This window comes from Pempheris klunzingeri, chromosome 7, assembly GCF_042242105.1.
Source record: "Pempheris klunzingeri isolate RE-2024b chromosome 7, fPemKlu1.hap1, whole genome shotgun sequence".
NCBI lineage: Eukaryota > Metazoa > Chordata > Actinopteri > Acropomatiformes > Pempheridae > Pempheris > Pempheris klunzingeri.
In genome coordinates, this window is record NC_092018.1 from 3,111,701 (window position 1) to 3,131,378 (window position 19,678).

Genomic DNA, 19,678 nt, shown 5'->3' on the forward strand with positions numbered 1-19,678 from the left:
CCGGCAGCCGATAATCTGCCGATGGTTAGAGCCAGGTTATTGGATCGGGAGGTCTCCGGGGCAGAGGGGTCCAAAGGCCGGACTGAGACCCCACAGTGGGCCCCCGGCTCAACTCTGCCGGGTCCAAATACAACAACGGTACAGGGATGTTTCAGTCACTGAGCTGTGAAATACCATCTGTGATCTACTGCAAATAACCTGCAGACAACAGAAAGGTTTACTTTCTTCCTCCTTTTTACTCAACAATTTTACTGCATGTCCAGGAATTATTATTTTTTAACACTTCCACACATCTATCTAGTTGTATTTTTTTAGTATTGTGCACATATTTACACCCTGTGGAGGAAAGATGTTTGTTTGCAACAAGAAAAGATCATATTTACTCAGCTGAATAAAGGTTTGATTACAGTAATCTCATAGGAACATTTAAATCAAACGGTTTCAATTTAATAAATTAGATTTGGACAGAAGAGTCACCTCATCGCTCCAGTGTGTAAACAAGACAAGTTATAATCTTAGACAACAAATTATATGATTATCTTATATTTTGGTAAAGAAATAAATCATATTCTGAGCAATGTGCTGAATGTAAGTGGTTTTAAATCTACTTAGCTACTTTGAGTTCAAATTATTTAGGACAAAAAGATGTAAACTATGAAAATGAAGCTCAAATATTGAGGTAAAACGTCAAAATATTACAAAATGAAGACTTTTACATTGTGAAGTAATAATTTTAAGATAAATATATAAATATATATATTTAGCATAAAGTTTCACTATTCAGAAGATGGAGAATGTTTCATGCTCAAAAGAAAACGTTTGGGTGGAGGATCACTTTAAATGTGACTCCACATTTAACTTTAACTGCTCTGCTGGAAATATGAAACGTGATTTTTGACGACGGCAACAAAAAAGAAGTGTCCAATCAGATGTGATCTGGGGAGAGCAGCTGACCCGCCCATCACACCTGACCGTGAGCACAAACTCCCTCCCAGGACGGTTTGGTCATATATACCAAAATATCATTAAAGGTGTAACCTGCCCCACGAACACGTCCCAGCATCCTGTCGTCACTGAGCGGATCCTGATGCGACAAGCTCCCCGCTCCTGCTGGACTTGGACCATGATGTTTTGCATGCCCTCCCTCCCTCCCTCCCTCCCTCCCCGACCTCTGACCTCTGCAGCCCCCTCCTCTCCACCCCCCCCCCCGTCCTCAGCTCCCTCCCGTCCTGACGTCCCACTGCGGTCAACAGCAGAGAGACTGATGTCCGGTCAACCGACGTCTGACTGACCTTTACCAGCTCGGCCACGAGGGACTCATCTATCTCTCTGTCTCCCAGCATCCCTCACTCCCTCCCTCCCTCCCTCACTCCCTCCCCCCCCCTCTCTCTCTCTCTAATGCTAATGCAGCTGTTTATAACTGCCACATTGACTTTCTCCTGCCACTGTATGTAAATACAATCTGCTCTGATCAATGGACTGAGAGGTGACATGGTACTGACCACAAGCACACACACACACACACACACACACACACACACACACACACACACACACACACACACACACACACACGAGCACATAAACACACACTATATGAGCACAGCCAGCACAGTGTTTCTACGGACATTTTCACCAAGTTAGATTTAAGACGTTTTCACCAAAATGTGAAAAGTACAAATGTAAACCAGACATGAGCGAGAAGTCTGCAGGTCTGGTGGTGTGTGTGAGTGTGTGTGTGAGTGTGTGTGTGTGTGTGTGTGAGAGAGAGAAATATAAAATATAAATAAATAAATAATATAATTTAGACTTTTTAATACCTGTTTTGAAGAAGCTGAATTGAAGCTTTTAATATTTTAATAATAAACACGTCGGTTTTCTCAAAGAGTAAAACTGAAGTGTGTGATCACATGTCGAGGGTAAAGGTCTCAAAATCAGATTAACAGAAATAAAAATGTCTCAGGTTTGTTTGTTTTTCAGAGAAATATCTGGGAAACGGAGCCGTTTAACGCGACTCGTTTAAGCCTCAGTTTGAGTTATCAGTGCAAAGGTGGAGTCTGATGCCAGAAAACATGGTAACGATAAAAAAACCCTGATATGTTACGAGAGTAAAACATCGTTCACACACACATCAGGAGTGTTAACGTTGTGTCAGCCCTCTTACCTCCCACAGGTGTCGGGTGTTCCTGGGGGCTCCAGAGTGCAGCTTGTCCAGCAGCAGAGGGACTCCCTGAAACGGGCCGATCCAGGTTCCCTGAGGGATCCTCTGAGCCGCACAGATCCCGTAGCCCAGACCAGGAACCGTGCTGGTGCACAGACACACCTGCACACACACACAACAGCAGAGAGTCCGTTAAAAAGTGGACCACAGTCAGCGTGTTTCTGCAGCCGCACGTCTCCGTGTGCTGGTGGTCTGCGTGCATGGAACAGTTCATACTGTGGGAAGCATAAATCAAGTACTAAATGATGATGTATTATTGTAGATTAAGCTGCACAGTAGAATATAATGTCGCTCCACATTTACCAGCTGCATCATTAAAGAGACGAAGAATAAAACCAGCACCAGTAACTATAATCCAGTCACACATTCTCAATATGATTCTGGACATAATGAGTTCTTTAAGTACATTTTGATGCTGATACTTCCTGTATTTTTACTTCAGGGACGTTACTGGGACTTGTTTTTGAAATGTGCTATATAAATAAAGTTATTTTGTGTGAGAAGCTGTGACCAGAGGCGATGCTGCGTTCACTGTCCGCTGGACGGCTGAGGCATCGTCCAGCCTCCTGACATCCTCCTGGACGTCGTCACCTTTTCCACCAGACCCAAACCAACCTGCCACGCTAACGTCACACAGATTCTCTGTGTGTAACATCGGTCTGAGCTGCTTCACCACACCGAGCTTTGTTGAACGCGTCGTGTGATCTAATGTTACTTCATCCATCCAAAGACAATATACTTGTAGAAAAACCATATTAAGCCAGTTTTCGGTTACATTTGCTGGCTGCAGCCAACAGCTGGCCAGCATCAGAACATCTGGCTGAAGTGTGAGACAAAAACAACCAACCTTATCACTGCCTGTTAAATCACTGACTGGAACCAGGAGACGGTGGTGGAACAGGTACTCAGAACTAATACTCTGTAAATATACTCTGTTACAAGGTTTCACTTAAATAAAAGTATTAACAGCAAAATGTACTTAAAGTATTAAAGCAAAGCATCGATTTGGTCCCTGTCAGAGTTATATTGTTGTGGATTATATATATATCATGTTAGAGGAGTATTATTATTGATGCTAGCTGTTAGATGAATGTAGTTTGATAAAATATTGACTGAAATGTCAGAAAGGAAAAGAGTTTTTCACTTGTTTGAAACAGAATAAACAGAAAAATTGGCTACTGCAGTTAATAAAGATCGAGATACTTAAACTTGATTCTATCAGGGTGAAAACGGCTCTCTGGAGTTGTGAAATGTCTGACAGCTTCCTCAAAACACTGTCGGACAGGAAGTCTCACCTCTCTGGGCAGGTCTCTGAGCCAATCAGGGACGTCCGGCATGGTGACAGGAGCCGCCGTGCTGCTGGTGCCGACGAGCCGGCGCAGAGAGTGAAGAGGGCCGTGCATCGGACACTCGCCGTTCCTGTTGTCTGCACACATGTCACAACCTGGAGGAGGAAGAGGAGGCTTCACTGATTAGTACCCATTCTAACAAACACACACGAACAGAAACAACACACTCTGGCAGAATATTTACATTTTACTTTTTTGTCTAAAACCAATTTTTTTGCTGCACTAAATGCTGAATTCAGTCTATGATTTGAATCATTTGCAGGATTTAAGATTATTGTTTATTGTGATGTTTCTTCACTGCGAATAAAAAAAAGTATTTCATGCTGATTTAACAGTTTTTTTGAAACAACAGTGTAGGTAAAATGATCAATGTGTGCTCTGCAGCCCCGTCTGATGAACTAAACAGGTTTTTTTTATTGGTGTTTGCAGGCAGGAGTGATATTTAAATGATTACTGGAATCAAACAAGATTAGTTTGTCCTTTGGTTGAATAAAATAACCACCTGAAAAAGTAAAAGAAACTTAAAATGAAGAAGAAGAAACTCTCCTAAAAAGCCCAGATGAGGAAAAAAAAAAAACCCTCTGCGGTGTTTTTCCAGGTTAAATGTGGCGAGCAGCGTATTGCTGGGAATTAGCAAGTGTCAACATTTACTCAGAGATGCAGTTTGACAGTAATGGATGTTAATTGACTGTAGCAACATAATGAGAGATTATTATCTGGACACAAAACTCCCACAGAGCAGAGAGGCTGAGAGGAACAGGATGTTAATGTTGGTTTTTTTCCTGTTTTTCCCCAAATTAAATATCCTCCATCTGAGAGAGTGACGGCTACTTTTGCACCGTGATTGATCGAAGTAAATTAAACCATATTATGGTCATTTATTAACCACAAAGTGGGAGACGGGTTCATGGTCGAGTAAATGGGAAAAATTTCACACAGGCTGAATTCTCGACGATCCTCGACTATAATAAAGTGAAATGAACAAAAACATCGTCTTTATTTCAGTTTAGGGTCAAAGATCAAGTGGAAACAAACCACTTCAGCTTGTCTTCACCATGAGCGCCCTGTTTAATGGGATCCTGTATCTAACTCTGGGGTAACTTCCTCCTGATAGCTGTGAGAAGAAAGGAAAATGTTCATTTCTCCACATGTCAAAAGAAAGTCGTTTTTCTGGCTCTGAAACTAAGTTGAGCTCTTATTTAAACAGAGAACTGTATGTAATTATACTTATGTTAAGACGAGGAGGAGCTCAACGTTTTGGGAAGACTTCAGAAAGTCACCATGCATCTGGTTGTTCGACAAGAAATAGTTCCAGCACGTGGCTCCGCCTACAACCACAAACTTCAAAACTTCCATGAGAGAGCCATGCTAGCTCTTTCCATCTGCTTCCATTCATTATGCTAAGCTAGGCTAGTCCAACGTTGTACGTGATGCTAGGACACGACTATGAACTGAACTATTTCCTTTAACATATTATACATCTCTTTTATTTCCCAGTCTGGTTTTAATTCCCAATGATAGCAAGTTTGACAAACATCCTTCATCATCATCATCAGGTGAAGGCAACAACAGTGGAGGTGGAGGAATATAAAAAAGTGCTTTGTACTTCGTAATATATTTTCCTGATCGTATTCATACTTACCCTCTAAAGACCTGGTGTACACATGCGTGGACATCACATCTTGGGTTATATCACCATAGTGGTTAGTTCTGCTTAGCTGGGGCCGTATGGACATGTATGTGGGCAAAATAGTTGATATTTCATATTGTTTTTTTGCACCGTGATTTTCAAAACATGTTCAAAATATGTTTTGTATGTGTTATAAATACATGCAAAAGCAGTCAGGAGAAAAAAAAACTGCTATGTTCAGGGTGGAAATAAAGAGTTTTGCACAAAGGTGACTTTATTGTGTTTTCTGGAAATGAAGACCGATTGTCCACATATGTGGACATAATGTTTCTCTAAAACTACACCATGTAAAAAGATGATGCTTAGGTTTTATACTTATCAGGGTCCAGTAAGCCCAAATAGCAAGGAGAAATAAAAAATGCATATCAAACAAGAGCTCGGGTCTGAAGAGGTTAAGTCACACCTTCAATGCTTTTCTTATTTTTCTTATTTACCTGCATATTTGTACAGTGTGCTGTTAGTATCTTAGTTCAGTGAAGGATCTGAACACTTCCTCTGCTACTGGCTGAATGTTTTGACTCAAACACAGAAATGTTTCTCACTGCAGTCCCAACTTTCTACGTTCAAGGATCTGGACAGTATTTGAAACACAAACCCCACACAGAGAAGAATTAGATCACGAGGATAAACACAAAGTCGGTCTTCTGTACGTTGTGCCGACATTAATCTGACAGCGTCGGCCGCAGGTGAGCCGTGATCGTCCGTCCACGGCGACACACTGATTGTTTTCACAGCCTTCGAGCTTCATTAGGAAGCCCACGCAGCGCAGAGAGACGACGGAGGAGACGAGGAGGAGTTCGGACTCAAATCGTCGATGATGTGAAAGCTCAAGCTCAAGCTCAAGCTGCTGAGCTCCACTCTGAGCTCTGTGAGGTTTGATTCAGTTCATGCTGCAGCTGCTTCTACAGACTGTGGTAGGAATAGACAGACTGGAGGGGAGCGCAGTATAAAGTCTGTCCTGTTGGACTGCAGATGTGTGGACACCTTTAAAAAGCAGCTTGTTTAGACTTTCCTTTGTGTCATTTTCCTTTTTATTTCTAGTGATGGAGTTTTGTGTTTGTATGTAGGTCGGATGTTTTATTTCCTTTTCTTATTTCATTATTTAAATCACAATTTTCCCAGTTTTTCTGTCTCATTTAGGAAAAGCTGCTTCTGTTAAACATTCAACTGGAAAACTTTTGGTAACTGAACAAAAGGTTTTTGTAGAAAAACATTATTATTTGTATATTATAGGTGCTGAAACTTTCATACTGTTGGACAAATTGAATTCAAGTAAATACACATAAATATTAACAAGGAAAATATTAATAATTTTACTGCTCATACAGAACTACTACTACTACAATAAATATATTTTACACCTATGAACTTCTTTATGGACACACCAAAAAAACATGTGTGTTTATTATCAATTAGTTATTTTTAATACTTCATGTTTTATAAAATATGTTTTTCATATATTCACATTATTCTTAATTTAGGACATAAAAGCAATATACAATTTGAATTTATAAAATATTCCTTTAAGAAAAGTCACAACATATTTAAATATGTATGTTCATATATATTTATTCTATTGTATTTATCTATTTTATATATATATATATTTTTTTTTATGCCACTAGTTGTACCTTTGTAGTAAAAGTTCTACTAGATAAACGGCTCAGTCATAAAATATAATGTTGAATGGTGAAAAAAAATGCACTTCAAAGAAGTTTTCTGGAGCTTTCAGCCACATCTTATGGCCTTCACGCACCTAAAACTACAGAAATATCCAGTAAAGTGACCTTGTGTTTATAATTTGATTTCAAACCGCTAACACAGAAATATGAAACCTACCAGGAAGAAACTTTGGATCCTGTCTATGTTTATATTTTTGCCGTGTTGTATGTTTGCACGTTCTCTTTATTCATATTTTACATTTGCACGCTTTTTACTGTAACTGCTGCAGCTTCCCTCGACATAAATAAAATAAAATCATATGTTATCTTAAATCCAAGGTCAATAATAATTCTTTAAACTCCACAGAAAGACGTGTGTGTTGAACATGAAATAGCCAGAACCCACATGACACACTCACTCTGTGTATGTTTGTGTATGTGGAAAACACATGTGCTTATTGTATGTGAATTAACCGCATGTATGATGTCATTTTTTTGGTGAAGTTTTTGTGAATATTGTGAGATAAATGCTTTTTGTAGTTAAAGTGATGTTAGAAAAATAAATAAATAGATAAATAAATCAATCAACAGCACAGAGACATTTTACTGGTTCCTCTTAAACTGATGTGACTTTCCAGAATAATGTTGCAACGTCCTAATTTTTGTTTTATTTTTTTTTTAAATAATACATTTTTCATTCTTTTTTTTTCTGCCCTGTCTCGGTTATATACACTTTTGATATAAGTCTGTGTCTTGTTCTTGTCTCATTACTGCTTAAAGAGAAGAAACACGCCGTTTGAAATAACAATATCACAGTAAAAGACAAACACGCTGCAGTCTTTCCTTTGCTAAAACCTATTCGCTCTTCCTCCTCTCCATCCTCCTCCTCCTCCTCCTCCTCTTTCAGACTGATGAACTGGCTGTGAACTTGTTATGGCGTGCTCTCCTCGCTGCCCATCATTCAAACTCAGTATTCTGTTACATCCATCGCCAGTGTTTAGACAGGTCCACTCTGCCTCTGATCTCACAGCGCCGGACGCCGTTTCCAGCGAAAACGTCTGCAAAGCTCTTTGTGCCATTTTGCTCCCCATAAAAAAAACTGAAAGGGAAAAGTGTATCATCCTAAAAAGCCAGATTTCAAACATTTTCATCTCTTAAAACATATTTATGTTCAAAGCACAGGTGTTAATCTGCTCCTGGGAACATCAGTAACCTCATTTCTGCCACTTTCCACTTATCTGACTGGTGTCCGGAGCGATTAGCTGCAAGAATAAAACAGTTTTCCTCACTCAAGCACCAAACAGCGAGACGGTCGAGGCTCCGTAACAAACTCCCGGACGGCTCAGCCTTCATGAGGACGTTTCCAACACCGCTATGAGTCCAGGTGAGGACTCGTACCTCCTCCACCCCTGAACCTCCACGCTCAGCACTCCGACACTCGTTTTTGGTTTTCTGGTTTTCTGATTAAGCCACAACTCTACCAGCAAACATCAGGCGGACACAGTCGGAGACCAGCTGGTGAGGAAAATGGAGCATTTAGGAGCTAAAGAGCCAAATATGTTTTCCTCTGGAGTCGGTGGAGACCAAAACAGAGCTAAAAGAAGAGTGACTTACATTCATGGAAACGCTGAATAACTTTCTAAAGTCGTGATATGTGTGTTTTGCTGTCAGTTATTTTGCCTCCTTGTAGACAGAAATTGCTGAATGTCACTTTATAAATTCTGTTGTGTTCACAGTAACTTAATATTGGTTCAAAAGGAGAACTTCCTGCAACTTCCTTCAGAGTAAAAGCCTTTTTAAGTGTAGCCTGGTTAGCTTAGTGACATGATGTTCACATGGATCTATGCAGGAACTACAAAGTCCTAAAACACAGAAATTAGTAGCAACAGACCTACTTTAACAACAGACCTACCACAGACCTACTGCAACCACAAACCTAATGTAACTACAGACCTACTGCAACCACAGACCTACAGTAACCACAGACCTAATGTAACTACAGACCTAATGTAACTACAGACCTACAGTAACCACAGACCTACTGTAACTACAGACCTAATGTAACTACAGACCTAATGTAACTACAGACCTACAGTAACCACAGACCTACTGTAACCACAGACCTACAGTAACCACAGACCTACAGTAACGGGACGGGACGGGACAGTAGAGGACGGGACAGGACGGGACGGGACGGGACAGGACAGGACAGGACAGTAGAGGACAGGACGGGACGGGACGGGACGGGACGGGACAGGACAGGACAGGACAGTAGAGGACAGGACGGGACGGGACAGGACAGGACAGTAGAGGACAGGACGGGACGGGACGGGACAGGACAGGACAGGACAGTAGAGGACAGGACGGGACGGGACAGTAGAGGACAGGACGGGACGGGACAGGACGGGACGGGACGGGACAGGACAGGACAGTAGAGGACAGGACGGGACGGGACGGGACGGGACGGGACGGGACGGGACGGGACAGGACAGGACAGGACAGTAGAGGACAGGACGGGACGGGACGGGACGGGACGGGACGGGACGGGACGGGACAGTAGAGGACAGTAGAGGACAGTAGAGGACAGGACGGGACAGGACGGGACGGGACGGGACGGGACAGTAGAGGACAGGACGGGACAGGACAGGACGGGACGGGACGGGACGGGACGGGACAGTAAGGGACAGTAGAGGACAGTAGAGGACAGGACAGGACAGGACAGGACAGGACAGGACAGTAGAGGACAGTAGAGGACAGTAGATGACAGCAGTCCCAGGACATGCAGTACTGACAGATGTTTACGGTCTGTGTGTTTCCTGTTGTCGCGTCCTGCTGAAGCTCTGTGTGTTTCTGATGAGCAGGAGCCTACAGAGGGACGTCCGTATGGACATGGGTTCATCATCCCACAGTAAACACAACGTTGTTTTAAGACACAGCGGCTGGAAACCAACAAACAGAGCTCTGTGTGTGTGTGTGTGTGTGTGTGTGTGTGTGTGTGTGTGTGTGTGTGTGTGTGTTTAACTGACTTTATTAAGTTGCACTAAAACTGGCGGCTGACATTCAGTCCAGATGTAAATTGTAAAATTTTATCTGTGCTCTTATCCAAGTAAAGTCCATCCTAGCGGTCTGGTAACTTCCAGGCTCGTGTTTTATTTCTGTAGAAGCAACAAAATGAATTTTACATTTATTTACTGACTTTTGATGCTTTTACTGAGTGGCCGTAGAGCTGACACACTGACGGGAGGACACAGCCTACACGTCTTTCATTATTTCTATTTACCAGATAAAATAATTAACGAGACAAATCTATGACAAGAATTTTAGATATGTGAGCTAATTTTTGGGTTATTGTATTTTTTTTTTTTTTTTAATCTCAAACCTGCAAAAAGAAAATATTACGATTCTTTTCTCCAAAGTTTAAGACTGTATAAGATTATTGTCTGTGTCCATTATCTGTTTTCATTTTGAGGCTGTAGTTATTTTCAGAGGCAACATATGGAAAGTTTAAATAAGGCAGAATTGATCATTTAAAGATCAACCTGAAGCCAAAACTGATCGACGGCCTGTTCAAACTATCCAGCACCAACCAAACTCTGTACAATTTTCTGCGTATTTAAAGGGGCAGTTTTACACACATTAAAACTCTGTTTGATCACAACGAGCAAAAAAAAAATTAATAATAACCCTAATGATGTCATAGTGATGTCATCAGGGTTAGCTTTGAGGAAAATGCCACCCAGATGCATTGTGGGAAATGTAGGATTAACTGTTTTTGGAGTGAAAGACGGGATAGTTTGAGTTTTAACTTATTATTATTTTTTAATCCGTCTCTCACTTGTCCCTGAACTTTATGGAGTTCTGCTTTAAAACAGAAAATTCACCAAACTTTACTCATTGTTTATTAATTGAACTGTTTGATTTAACTGCCCCCCCCCTCGAACCTTATATTATATTTAGTCTAGAAAATATCCGGATGGTCCTGTAAACAACGATCATGTGTAATGTACACATGCACTCAGATCATTAACCTCCATGAATTTCCAGGAAAATGCGTGAAAAACAGGGACTGCACAGGAGCACCAACTGCATTTTAAAGATTTCTTAGCTGAACTGTTTAATAGCCCTGCACGTGTTGGTACGAATAATAATTTATGGTAAATTCTAGAAAATAGAATAAACAAAACAGTGAGTGTTGTTGTTATTATTATTATTATTATTATTATTATTATTATTATTATTAATAATAATAATAATAATAATAATAATAATAATAATAATAATAATAATGTTATTGTTGTTGTTAATAATAATAATTTATTTATCTGATGGGGACACATGGGTGTGTGTGTGTGTGTGACCGCTTTATCTACACCCCCACTCACCCACTCTCTCACACACACACACACACACACACACACACACACACACACACACACACACACACACACCCCAGAGACCTCAATACGGTCGTGTTGGGATGATAAATAGCGGGCCGGTGGCCGGTGGATCGATCCCCCTCCCCTCTCTCTCTCTCACCCTCCCTCTCCCTCTCTCTCTCTCTCTCTCACCCTCCCTCTCTTCCACAAACACAAAACTATATACGGCAATTAATTCCTGCTTGTCCCTCCATCCCTCATCGGCCCTGCCGGCGCGTATCGACGCAGATTACTGCTGATGGTCCGTTTTATCACCGCGGAATATACAGCGAGGAGCGCGCGCGCACACACACACACACACACACATACACACACATAATCTCACTGGTGTTTAGGATCGCTGCCATAACGCCTGAAACCCAAAAACGGCGACAGTCACTTCATGATGAGCTCTAAAGTTACGGCACAGAAGTCCTGACAGTGAACGCACCACCTCACATTAAAGCCTTATTATGGGATACCGCTGAAGAGGAAAACCTCCCAATATGAGACAAGTATTTATGTGTGTTCAGGCCTGTTAGAAGAAATAAACCCGAACTGCTACAAGTGTAAAAGAAGCTGCAGCACCAGGCTGGAGAAGCATTCCAGTTCATCAACAGGCCATAACTTCTGTTAAAGGCTCAACAGTGAGAGAAAAGAATAAAAGCTGTATTTCTGTTTCATTAAAAAATACCATAAAGTTTAATACAATCACTGTTGTGAGCAGCAAACACACTGAACTACAAAATATAATAAGAATATTAGGAGAAAATAATAATCAGGCCCCACATGTTGGTCTGTAAAAACTAGATTAACCCTCCAAATACAGAAAAACACTCTGCGGAAATATAATAATCTATTAAAACATTATGCCAAGACAGAAACGAGATGATTATCGAGCTTCTAATGAGTGAAAATAATATGATGAAGCACTTTGAGATCTCAAACAAACACCAGTTATTATTTCAGTGAACCAAAGTGCTGCTCTGAGGAGCAGAATATTATGAGAATGAGTCACATTAAGAGAAAATCAAGCACGAAGAAAAGTCTTGAAATATCAGAGAGGTTTTTCTCCGGGGGGGGTTCGTGTGTCTCAAACACCACATTTCCACCTTAAACAGTCCAAACTGACAGACACGAGACTTCACTTTGACGTCCACGTGCGCAGCGGGAAGCGGAGCGGCTGAGTGTGACCGGGACCCAACTACCCCCCCACCACCACCACCACCACCAACCCCCACCTGGTGCCGTTAAACCGACCAAACGGGCCGCAGAGCCTCCGGGAAGACTTCGCTTTGTACGCGTAACGGGACGCGCTGACTTTACGGATGAAACGCACCCACAGATTTTAGACAAGACAGCGTGTGTGTGTGTGTGTGTGTGTGTCTTTTACGCATGACAGCGCTCTGTCAATATCTGTCTACACACACACACACACACACACACACACACACACACACACGGACCCAGTGTAGATATAATGGTGATAAAAGAGTTTGATCAATTTACGCGTCGTTTTATTATTATTATTATTATTATTATTATTATTATTATTATTTTGCTTTATAATAACAAGACTAAAACATTTCTACCGGCTGCTGATATATTGATTAAAAAAGGAAATGTATTATGTATTAAATAAAAAGATTTTAATATAGAAAAAAAAAGAAAAGTAAGTGAAAGTAAAAGAAAAAACAAACAGCAGCCTGTTTAAACGTTTCATTTGTTCACGTCCCCTGAAATAACACTAACACGATCTATGATCGATCTCGTTGATCGGAGTTAAAGGGAGATTAATAATTCCCATTCAGGTGGACACTCCGGTGCTCACTTCCATAAAACGTGAATGAAGTCTGGTTAATATAAAGTCTGAGCTGCGGCCTGCTGCTGCCTGAGGGTCTGAACCCCACCAGGCTGCTGACCTCTGACCTCTGACCCCCACACACCCTCCTCCAGCTCCTACTGTCCAGCTCTGCAGCTGTCAAACTGTAGCAGCTCACAGTCAAATAATTAATAACTAGAGTCTCATAAACAGAGGCAACAAGTTTCACACATTTTAATGACTAAAATAAAAAAAAATGTTTTTAAGTGTTTATTCAACTGTGTTCTAATTTTATGAACATTTTGTTTTAAAGTGGGAAAAATCTGCTTGAATTATCATTAATTTATTTCACAACACAGATTTTAGGAGTGTTTATCTGTAATTAAGTGTTTTGATCAGTTATATATAATAGACATATCTTAAAAAGAAATATTTAGAAATAATAATAATAATATATATATGATATATATGAGATGGTATAATTCACTCTTTGTAAGAATATTATCTAAATATTACAAAAACAATTATTAATGCTCTTGTTATTAACAATATAATTCAGTAATGCTATAAAATACTAATCACAGCTGCATTAAGAACATTAAAATCACAATAAACTCATTATTTATCTCCGCACACACAAAGGTTTTGCAGAAGCATCAAAGAATTCTGATTACGTGACTGCAAAGTTCCTGCTGACGGTCAGAACAAGACAGAAAACAGCATCACTGGACGCTGCAGACGCAACATTTGTGTTGAATTATCGGAATATTGTGAAGGATTATGACACTTAGTGGAAATAAAAGCCGCAGAAGTCTGAGCCGAGCACTTCACACACACACACACACAACCGACGAATCCAGAGAGGACGTCAAACGCACCGCAGGTGTGTGAACGCGGCCTCTGAGCGCAGCGTCTGCGTGGCCTAGTGGTTAAAACACACATGTGCTGCCACCTCCTGTCACCTCCTATCACCTCCTGTCACCTCCTGTCACCTCCTGTCACCTCCCCAACGTCCAACTCTGAATTAAATACCAAAAGAAAGCTCAGAGTGTGTGTGTGTGTGTGTGTGTGTGTGTGTGTGTACGTACGGTTGTTCTGCTCTCCTGTGTGGTTGCTCAGTGGGATGATCTCCATCCTCTGCTGTCCGTACAGGTAGTAGTCCAGCTCCTCCGACGTCAGCTTGAACCTGGCCGTCACCCCTTTGCCGCCCTCCTCTGCTCCTCCTCCCCCGCTGCTGCTGCTGCTGCTCTTCACGCTGGACGACACCACGCCGACCCCCCCACAGCTCTGCTCCTTGGCCTGATGGAGAAGCCCCGCTGCTGGGTTGTGACCCTGCTGGTTCTCCGGGGGGACGACGACCACCAGGTCTCCCCCTCCTCCTCCTCCTCCCGGTCCTCCTCCTGGTCCTCCAGGCCCGGCACACACGGGGGCCAGCGCCTGCCCGAAGAGTGCGATCTGCTGGGGGACGGGCAGCTGGGAGATCCCTGCGGAGGTGGAGATGGAGATGGAGGAGGATGGGGTGAGAGCTGCTGCTGCCGCCGCCGCAGCCGCCGCCGCCGCTGCCACTGCTGAAGAAGAAGCTGATGAGGAGGATGTAGAAGAAGACGAAGAGGAGGAGGAGGTGCAGTGCGTGGAGGCCAGGAGGTGGCTGTGCAGGCGGGACGGGCGCAGGGTGTCCATGGGGATGGAGAGGCGGTCAGGCGGAGGCGGCGGCGGGGCCAGAGGAGCCTTCAGCTGCGCCTGAGGGAAGAGCTGCTGCCAGTGCTGCAGGTAGGACGGGTCCACCTTCAGGAAGGCCGAGCCGCTCGGGTCGCCCGGCTTCAGCATGGCTGCCCGACGGCTGCTGGAGGAGGAGGAGGAGGAGGAGGAGGTCAGAGAGGATGAAGTGTCAATCATCAGCATCAAAACACACACACACAGACACTTATGGGACACTCAGAGGGTCAAATCTGTTCGGCAGGAGTTAAAGCCAAACTCAAGATGCACAACACCTGCGTCAAATTCACTACTAACACATGTGGCATGAAGAAAATGTACAATCTAGACACCAGGTCACATTTAGGATATTGGTTTCCCACTTTAGCTTCAACGCACGAGTGATTTATCACATTTAAGAGACAAACGCACTCAAACATGTGGCATTAATGATTGATTTCCACATTAAAATGACCTTTCAGGCATTTAACTGACACTAGGACTCAAAAACTAAACTCAATTTGATAAAATATTTGCCTTGAATTCACTGAAAAGGTGTGAAACTGACAGAATTCAGCCTCATCACTGAACTGTTAAACACCAGATCTCAGCCTGATTGTTTTTCCCCACTTTAGGTGTTAACAAAAATTGAGCACTTCAGCCTCGTCGCTTCATCCTGAGTGTGTTTGTGTTAAAACACACATGAACACATGAGAAAGAAACGTGACTTCATCCTGCACATCCACAGTTTCCTGATCATGTTTTTACTTCAATCAGGCTCGTGGAGGATCAGAAAAGAAAAATATAAAATACATATAAATGTAAATGATAAATCTGAAAACGAGTCATCTGCCAAACTGTTGTTTTCATTCAAATTCAGTTTAGACGTTGAAAAGAACAAAATAAATCTACAGCAAAGCCTCAAATGAAACAAATCCGGTGTTTAAACCTTTTTTATATAAAAGTGAAACTTTGGTTTTTCCAGCCTAAAACATTTTTTTTTCTTCCTCTTCATTGAATTTACATTTGAAGCAGAGTCCAATTCCCCACAGTGTCCAACCTGTCAGGCAGCTGGGCTTCACAGTTCAGCCTTAAAACTGGTCTTTTCTTTACAAATTAAAGCGAGAAGCTCATCAGTTTTCAGTGAGTTTATGTTTCAGACGATCCTCAGCGGTGACAGGCTGCACTAAGGAGAGAAGTCTGAAGGTTTAACTCTCATGTGCGTCAGTTTAAAACAAATAATCAGATAGTTTGGAGATGAGTTCCTATTTGAGATAAAGATGCACAGACCGGCTGTTCCTGTTCTCATCAGCAGAAACACCAGTTTTCACCTCTGCACTGGTAAAAGGGAATAAAGAAATGCCCTTATTTCTTTAAAAGCAGTAAATGTTAAATTAAGGTTTCACCTACATAGGCAGAATTAGATATTTTGTCAGGACTATAATCATCTTAAAACTCAGACTTGCATGAGTCTATTTACTTTAGTTTCACGTCCTAAAGTCATTTTTCTCCTCATTCAAAAGTCTCTTTTCGCCACTAAAAAACGTGGTTAAGCGCCATTTCTGGGACATAAAATGTGAATAAACTCTACAGCCAGTAAAACTCTCAGTGTAAACTGACTTCAGCCCGGTTGACTCTCCGCTTCAGCCTTGCTCTGCTCTGCTCTGCTCCGCTCCGCTGTCTCGGTCTCGGATGGTTGTTTAAGCGCGGACTTTACGCACGCCAGGCGCAAAAAAACGCACCCAAAAAAAAAAGCGCAATAAAACTGCAAGCGCACAGCCAGCACGCTTTAGGGTTAGTTTACAAAATAAACCAGGCAGGAAAAGTTTCATCAGAATAGATAAATAGATGGTCCGGATAAGTCCAAGTGAGATCGGCGGTCCGGCGTGCTTTCCGTGGCCGGGAAGAGGCAGCGGTATGCGGGGACGCTTCGCTGGGTTTTTCCCGGAGTTTCTCCAGGATGATGTTGTGCTTGTCTCCGTTTTTTTTTTTTGTTTTTTGTTTTTTTTTCAGTGAGAAAGTTGTTGAAGCGCAGAAGAGGCTTACTGCTGTCAGAGTGTGAGCGGCTCCTGGGCGCTGATTTCCGGGCAGCGGTGGAAGGTTTGTCCCTCCTCCGGGCTGCGGTGAACCATCGAGGGGAGCCGGGACAGTTCGCTGCGTCCTGCGCGTCTCCGGAGCCAAAACTACCGGAGCGGCTTCTGAGCGAGGCTCTCTCTCCCTCTCTCTCTCCCCCCTCTCTCTCTCTCTCCATTCACTTGCCCTCTCCCCTCCCTCTCTCTCTCCCTTATCTACCATAGTCTCTCTCTCTCCCCTCTAATTCACACGTCTCATTTCTCCCTCAGTCTCTCTTTCTCTCTCCTCTCTCACACTTTCCTTCTGCTCTCTTTTCTTCATCACCACCACCCTCAAACTCTCTCAGCCCTCTCTTCCTCCCCCCATCTTTCTCCTCTTTTCCTCCAGACTCAGCTCAGTTCAATTCAAATGATCTTTATTGACACCGAGCACAAATGTTTATATGGTCAGAGACACACATGTAAATCTGCCACAGCAGGAAGTGTAAAGGTTGACTGGACTGTCAAGTGATGAGTGTAATAAATAAACAGGGGCGAAAGTAGTGTTATTGTATCATCAGCACTTAAGTTACTCAAAGTCATGTGACGTTTCTAGATTAATATCACGGCTGCATTACTGTCTTTGTTGTATTTTTATTATGTTTAAGCTTGAGCTCATTTTATTTCAATGTCTTTATATCTGTTTGGGTAGTTTAATCTACAGCAATGCATCATGGGATATAAGATCATCATAAATTTGTAGCATGTGAGAGCGACATCTCTAAAAAGTGTTTAAAAAAAAAAAAAAAAAGGGGGGGGGGATGCATTGTCCTGTTATTTAAAAGTTTATTTATCTGAAGAGAATTTTATGAAGCCATAGAGGAGCACCTCAGTTTATCTGTAATAATAATCAAATCATTTGTGTGAGGACGTGGATTTCATTGGAAGTTGAAATCTGGAAACTAACTGAAGCTGCCAGACAAGTGTAGTGGAGTTAAAAAGTACAATATTAGCCTCAAAGATGTGGTGGGACGCAAGTATAAAGCTGCATAAAACAGAAATACTCAAGTAATAAACGTATTAAATGTACCATGTCTTAGTGACACTCCATCTTTAGGCTTGTATCTATATTTTATGTTATAACTAATAAACGAATCAAAGCGCCGTCTCTCCACACTGTAGTGACAGAAGCTAATGCAATATTTAGTAACTACATTTCACTGCATTTGTTTTTAGCTCTAAATACAAATGGGTAAATAGTTTTCATGGTACAGTCGAAGCTGTGAAACTTTGTCGTGTCTAATGTCAGTTTCTGCCTCTGTAACAACGTCTCCACCTTAAAAAGGTTTTGCACCACAAAAACTTCCTGTTTAAAGGTCAAAGTAAAAATGGTGGCGATGGATCAAAGAAAACAACTGAGATTCTGTTTGTCCAACAATATACTCAAACCTTCCTAATGCTCCGATCAATACAGATAAAAGTACAGATATTTTCATTTTTAGATAGTTGCTGCTGCATCGGATTAGTTGATGACAGACTCATGAATTCTTGCGGTGGGACACGGCAGACTATATGTGACCCCACCGGCCAATCAGAGCTCGCCGTCTTTCACCACTTGTGCACAGGTGATCGGTAAAGTATCAGGAACCGACTTCACTGTTTCACCTGACAGCACCAACATCATCAATCCTCAGTCACTCAACGTGTTGTAGGAGAAAAAAAGAGAAATCTGACATCTTTTTTTTTTTTTTCTAGAGAGGCGTTTGTTGGTTTCCACCATGACCCACCAACAACTTTCTTACATGAGACCGGAGCTAACCAGCTAACCAGCCAGCTAACTGACAGCTACAGTGGCAAACAAGCTAGTAATTATAGTGTGAAATTAGCAACCAAGCTAATGTGCCAGCCAGCTCTGTGTTTTGTTTAAATCACCTGATCAGTAGCTCCTTATGGCTGGCCAGCATGTTAGCATTTAGCTTGCCAGCTACAGTAGTTAGCCACAAAAGTAGTCCCTTTGTCAGTGACATCATCAGTTTGGACAGACTGGGAAACATGCACGCTGAAAGTCGTCCTGCCAAAATAGGTGGTGCTACGAGTTTGATGACAAACTCATCGTTAGCTAACGTGCTAACGTGCTAACCATCCCTAAAAAGTTACTGAAGTGGTAAAAAAAACATCAAGCTATTAAGTGCGTCCTCACACCTGCCTTATTTAGTTTGACTGAATCAAACTAAACGACCCAGAACTTTTTAGCGACTTGACCAGACCGACATCTGGTTGAGGACGCGGCCTCAGCCTGGTCACAAATGAGACCTCAGGCACGGTTAGTTTGCGGTGGGGTCATGAAGGCATTGCGTCTTTTTGGGTTAAACCAGCTGCCGTAGCCAGCTGTGCTCGACTGGCACCTTCAGCGACTCCAGAGCATCAACATATCATTTTCCAGGCACAAAATCAAAGTCATGAATGATCTAATAAATGACGACCAGCGCCAAGATCAACCTGACCAGCTTTCCCTCCATCGTGAAATATGAAAGTGGCTTTTTCTATAAACGGAACAACTTCCAGGACTTTTCCTGCATGAAGTTTCCTCGTGCATCTCAAAATTTTGGTCGTCTTGTAAATGCTGCCGAGTGAACACGAGCTGATCCCCGACTGGGACTGGAGTAAACAAACTACCGGTGTGGAAATGGCTGCAGAGAAGACAGCCATCACTCCCACAGCCACCAGAGGTCTCTGCTCAGGGAGGTACAGACGTGTCTTTCTGTTCATTCATC

At 42.3% G+C, this 19,678-nt stretch overlaps 1 protein-coding gene across 1 annotated transcript in view; it reads right to left on the reverse strand.

Moving 5' to 3' along the window:
* prdm6 (PR domain containing 6) overlaps nucleotides 1–14,985 on the reverse strand; it is a 78,092-nt gene extending 63,107 nt beyond the window's left edge. The window contains exons 1-3 of the mRNA XM_070834203.1: nucleotides 14,247–14,985; nucleotides 3,517–3,665; nucleotides 2,165–2,323 (exon numbers count right to left, since the gene is read on the reverse strand). Coding sequence (XP_070690304.1) covers nucleotides 2,165–2,323; nucleotides 3,517–3,665; nucleotides 14,247–14,985 — 1,047 coding nt within the window. The remainder of the gene's footprint in view (nucleotides 1–2,164; nucleotides 2,324–3,516; nucleotides 3,666–14,246) is intronic.
* Nucleotides 14,986–19,678: the final 4,693 nt, after the last annotated feature.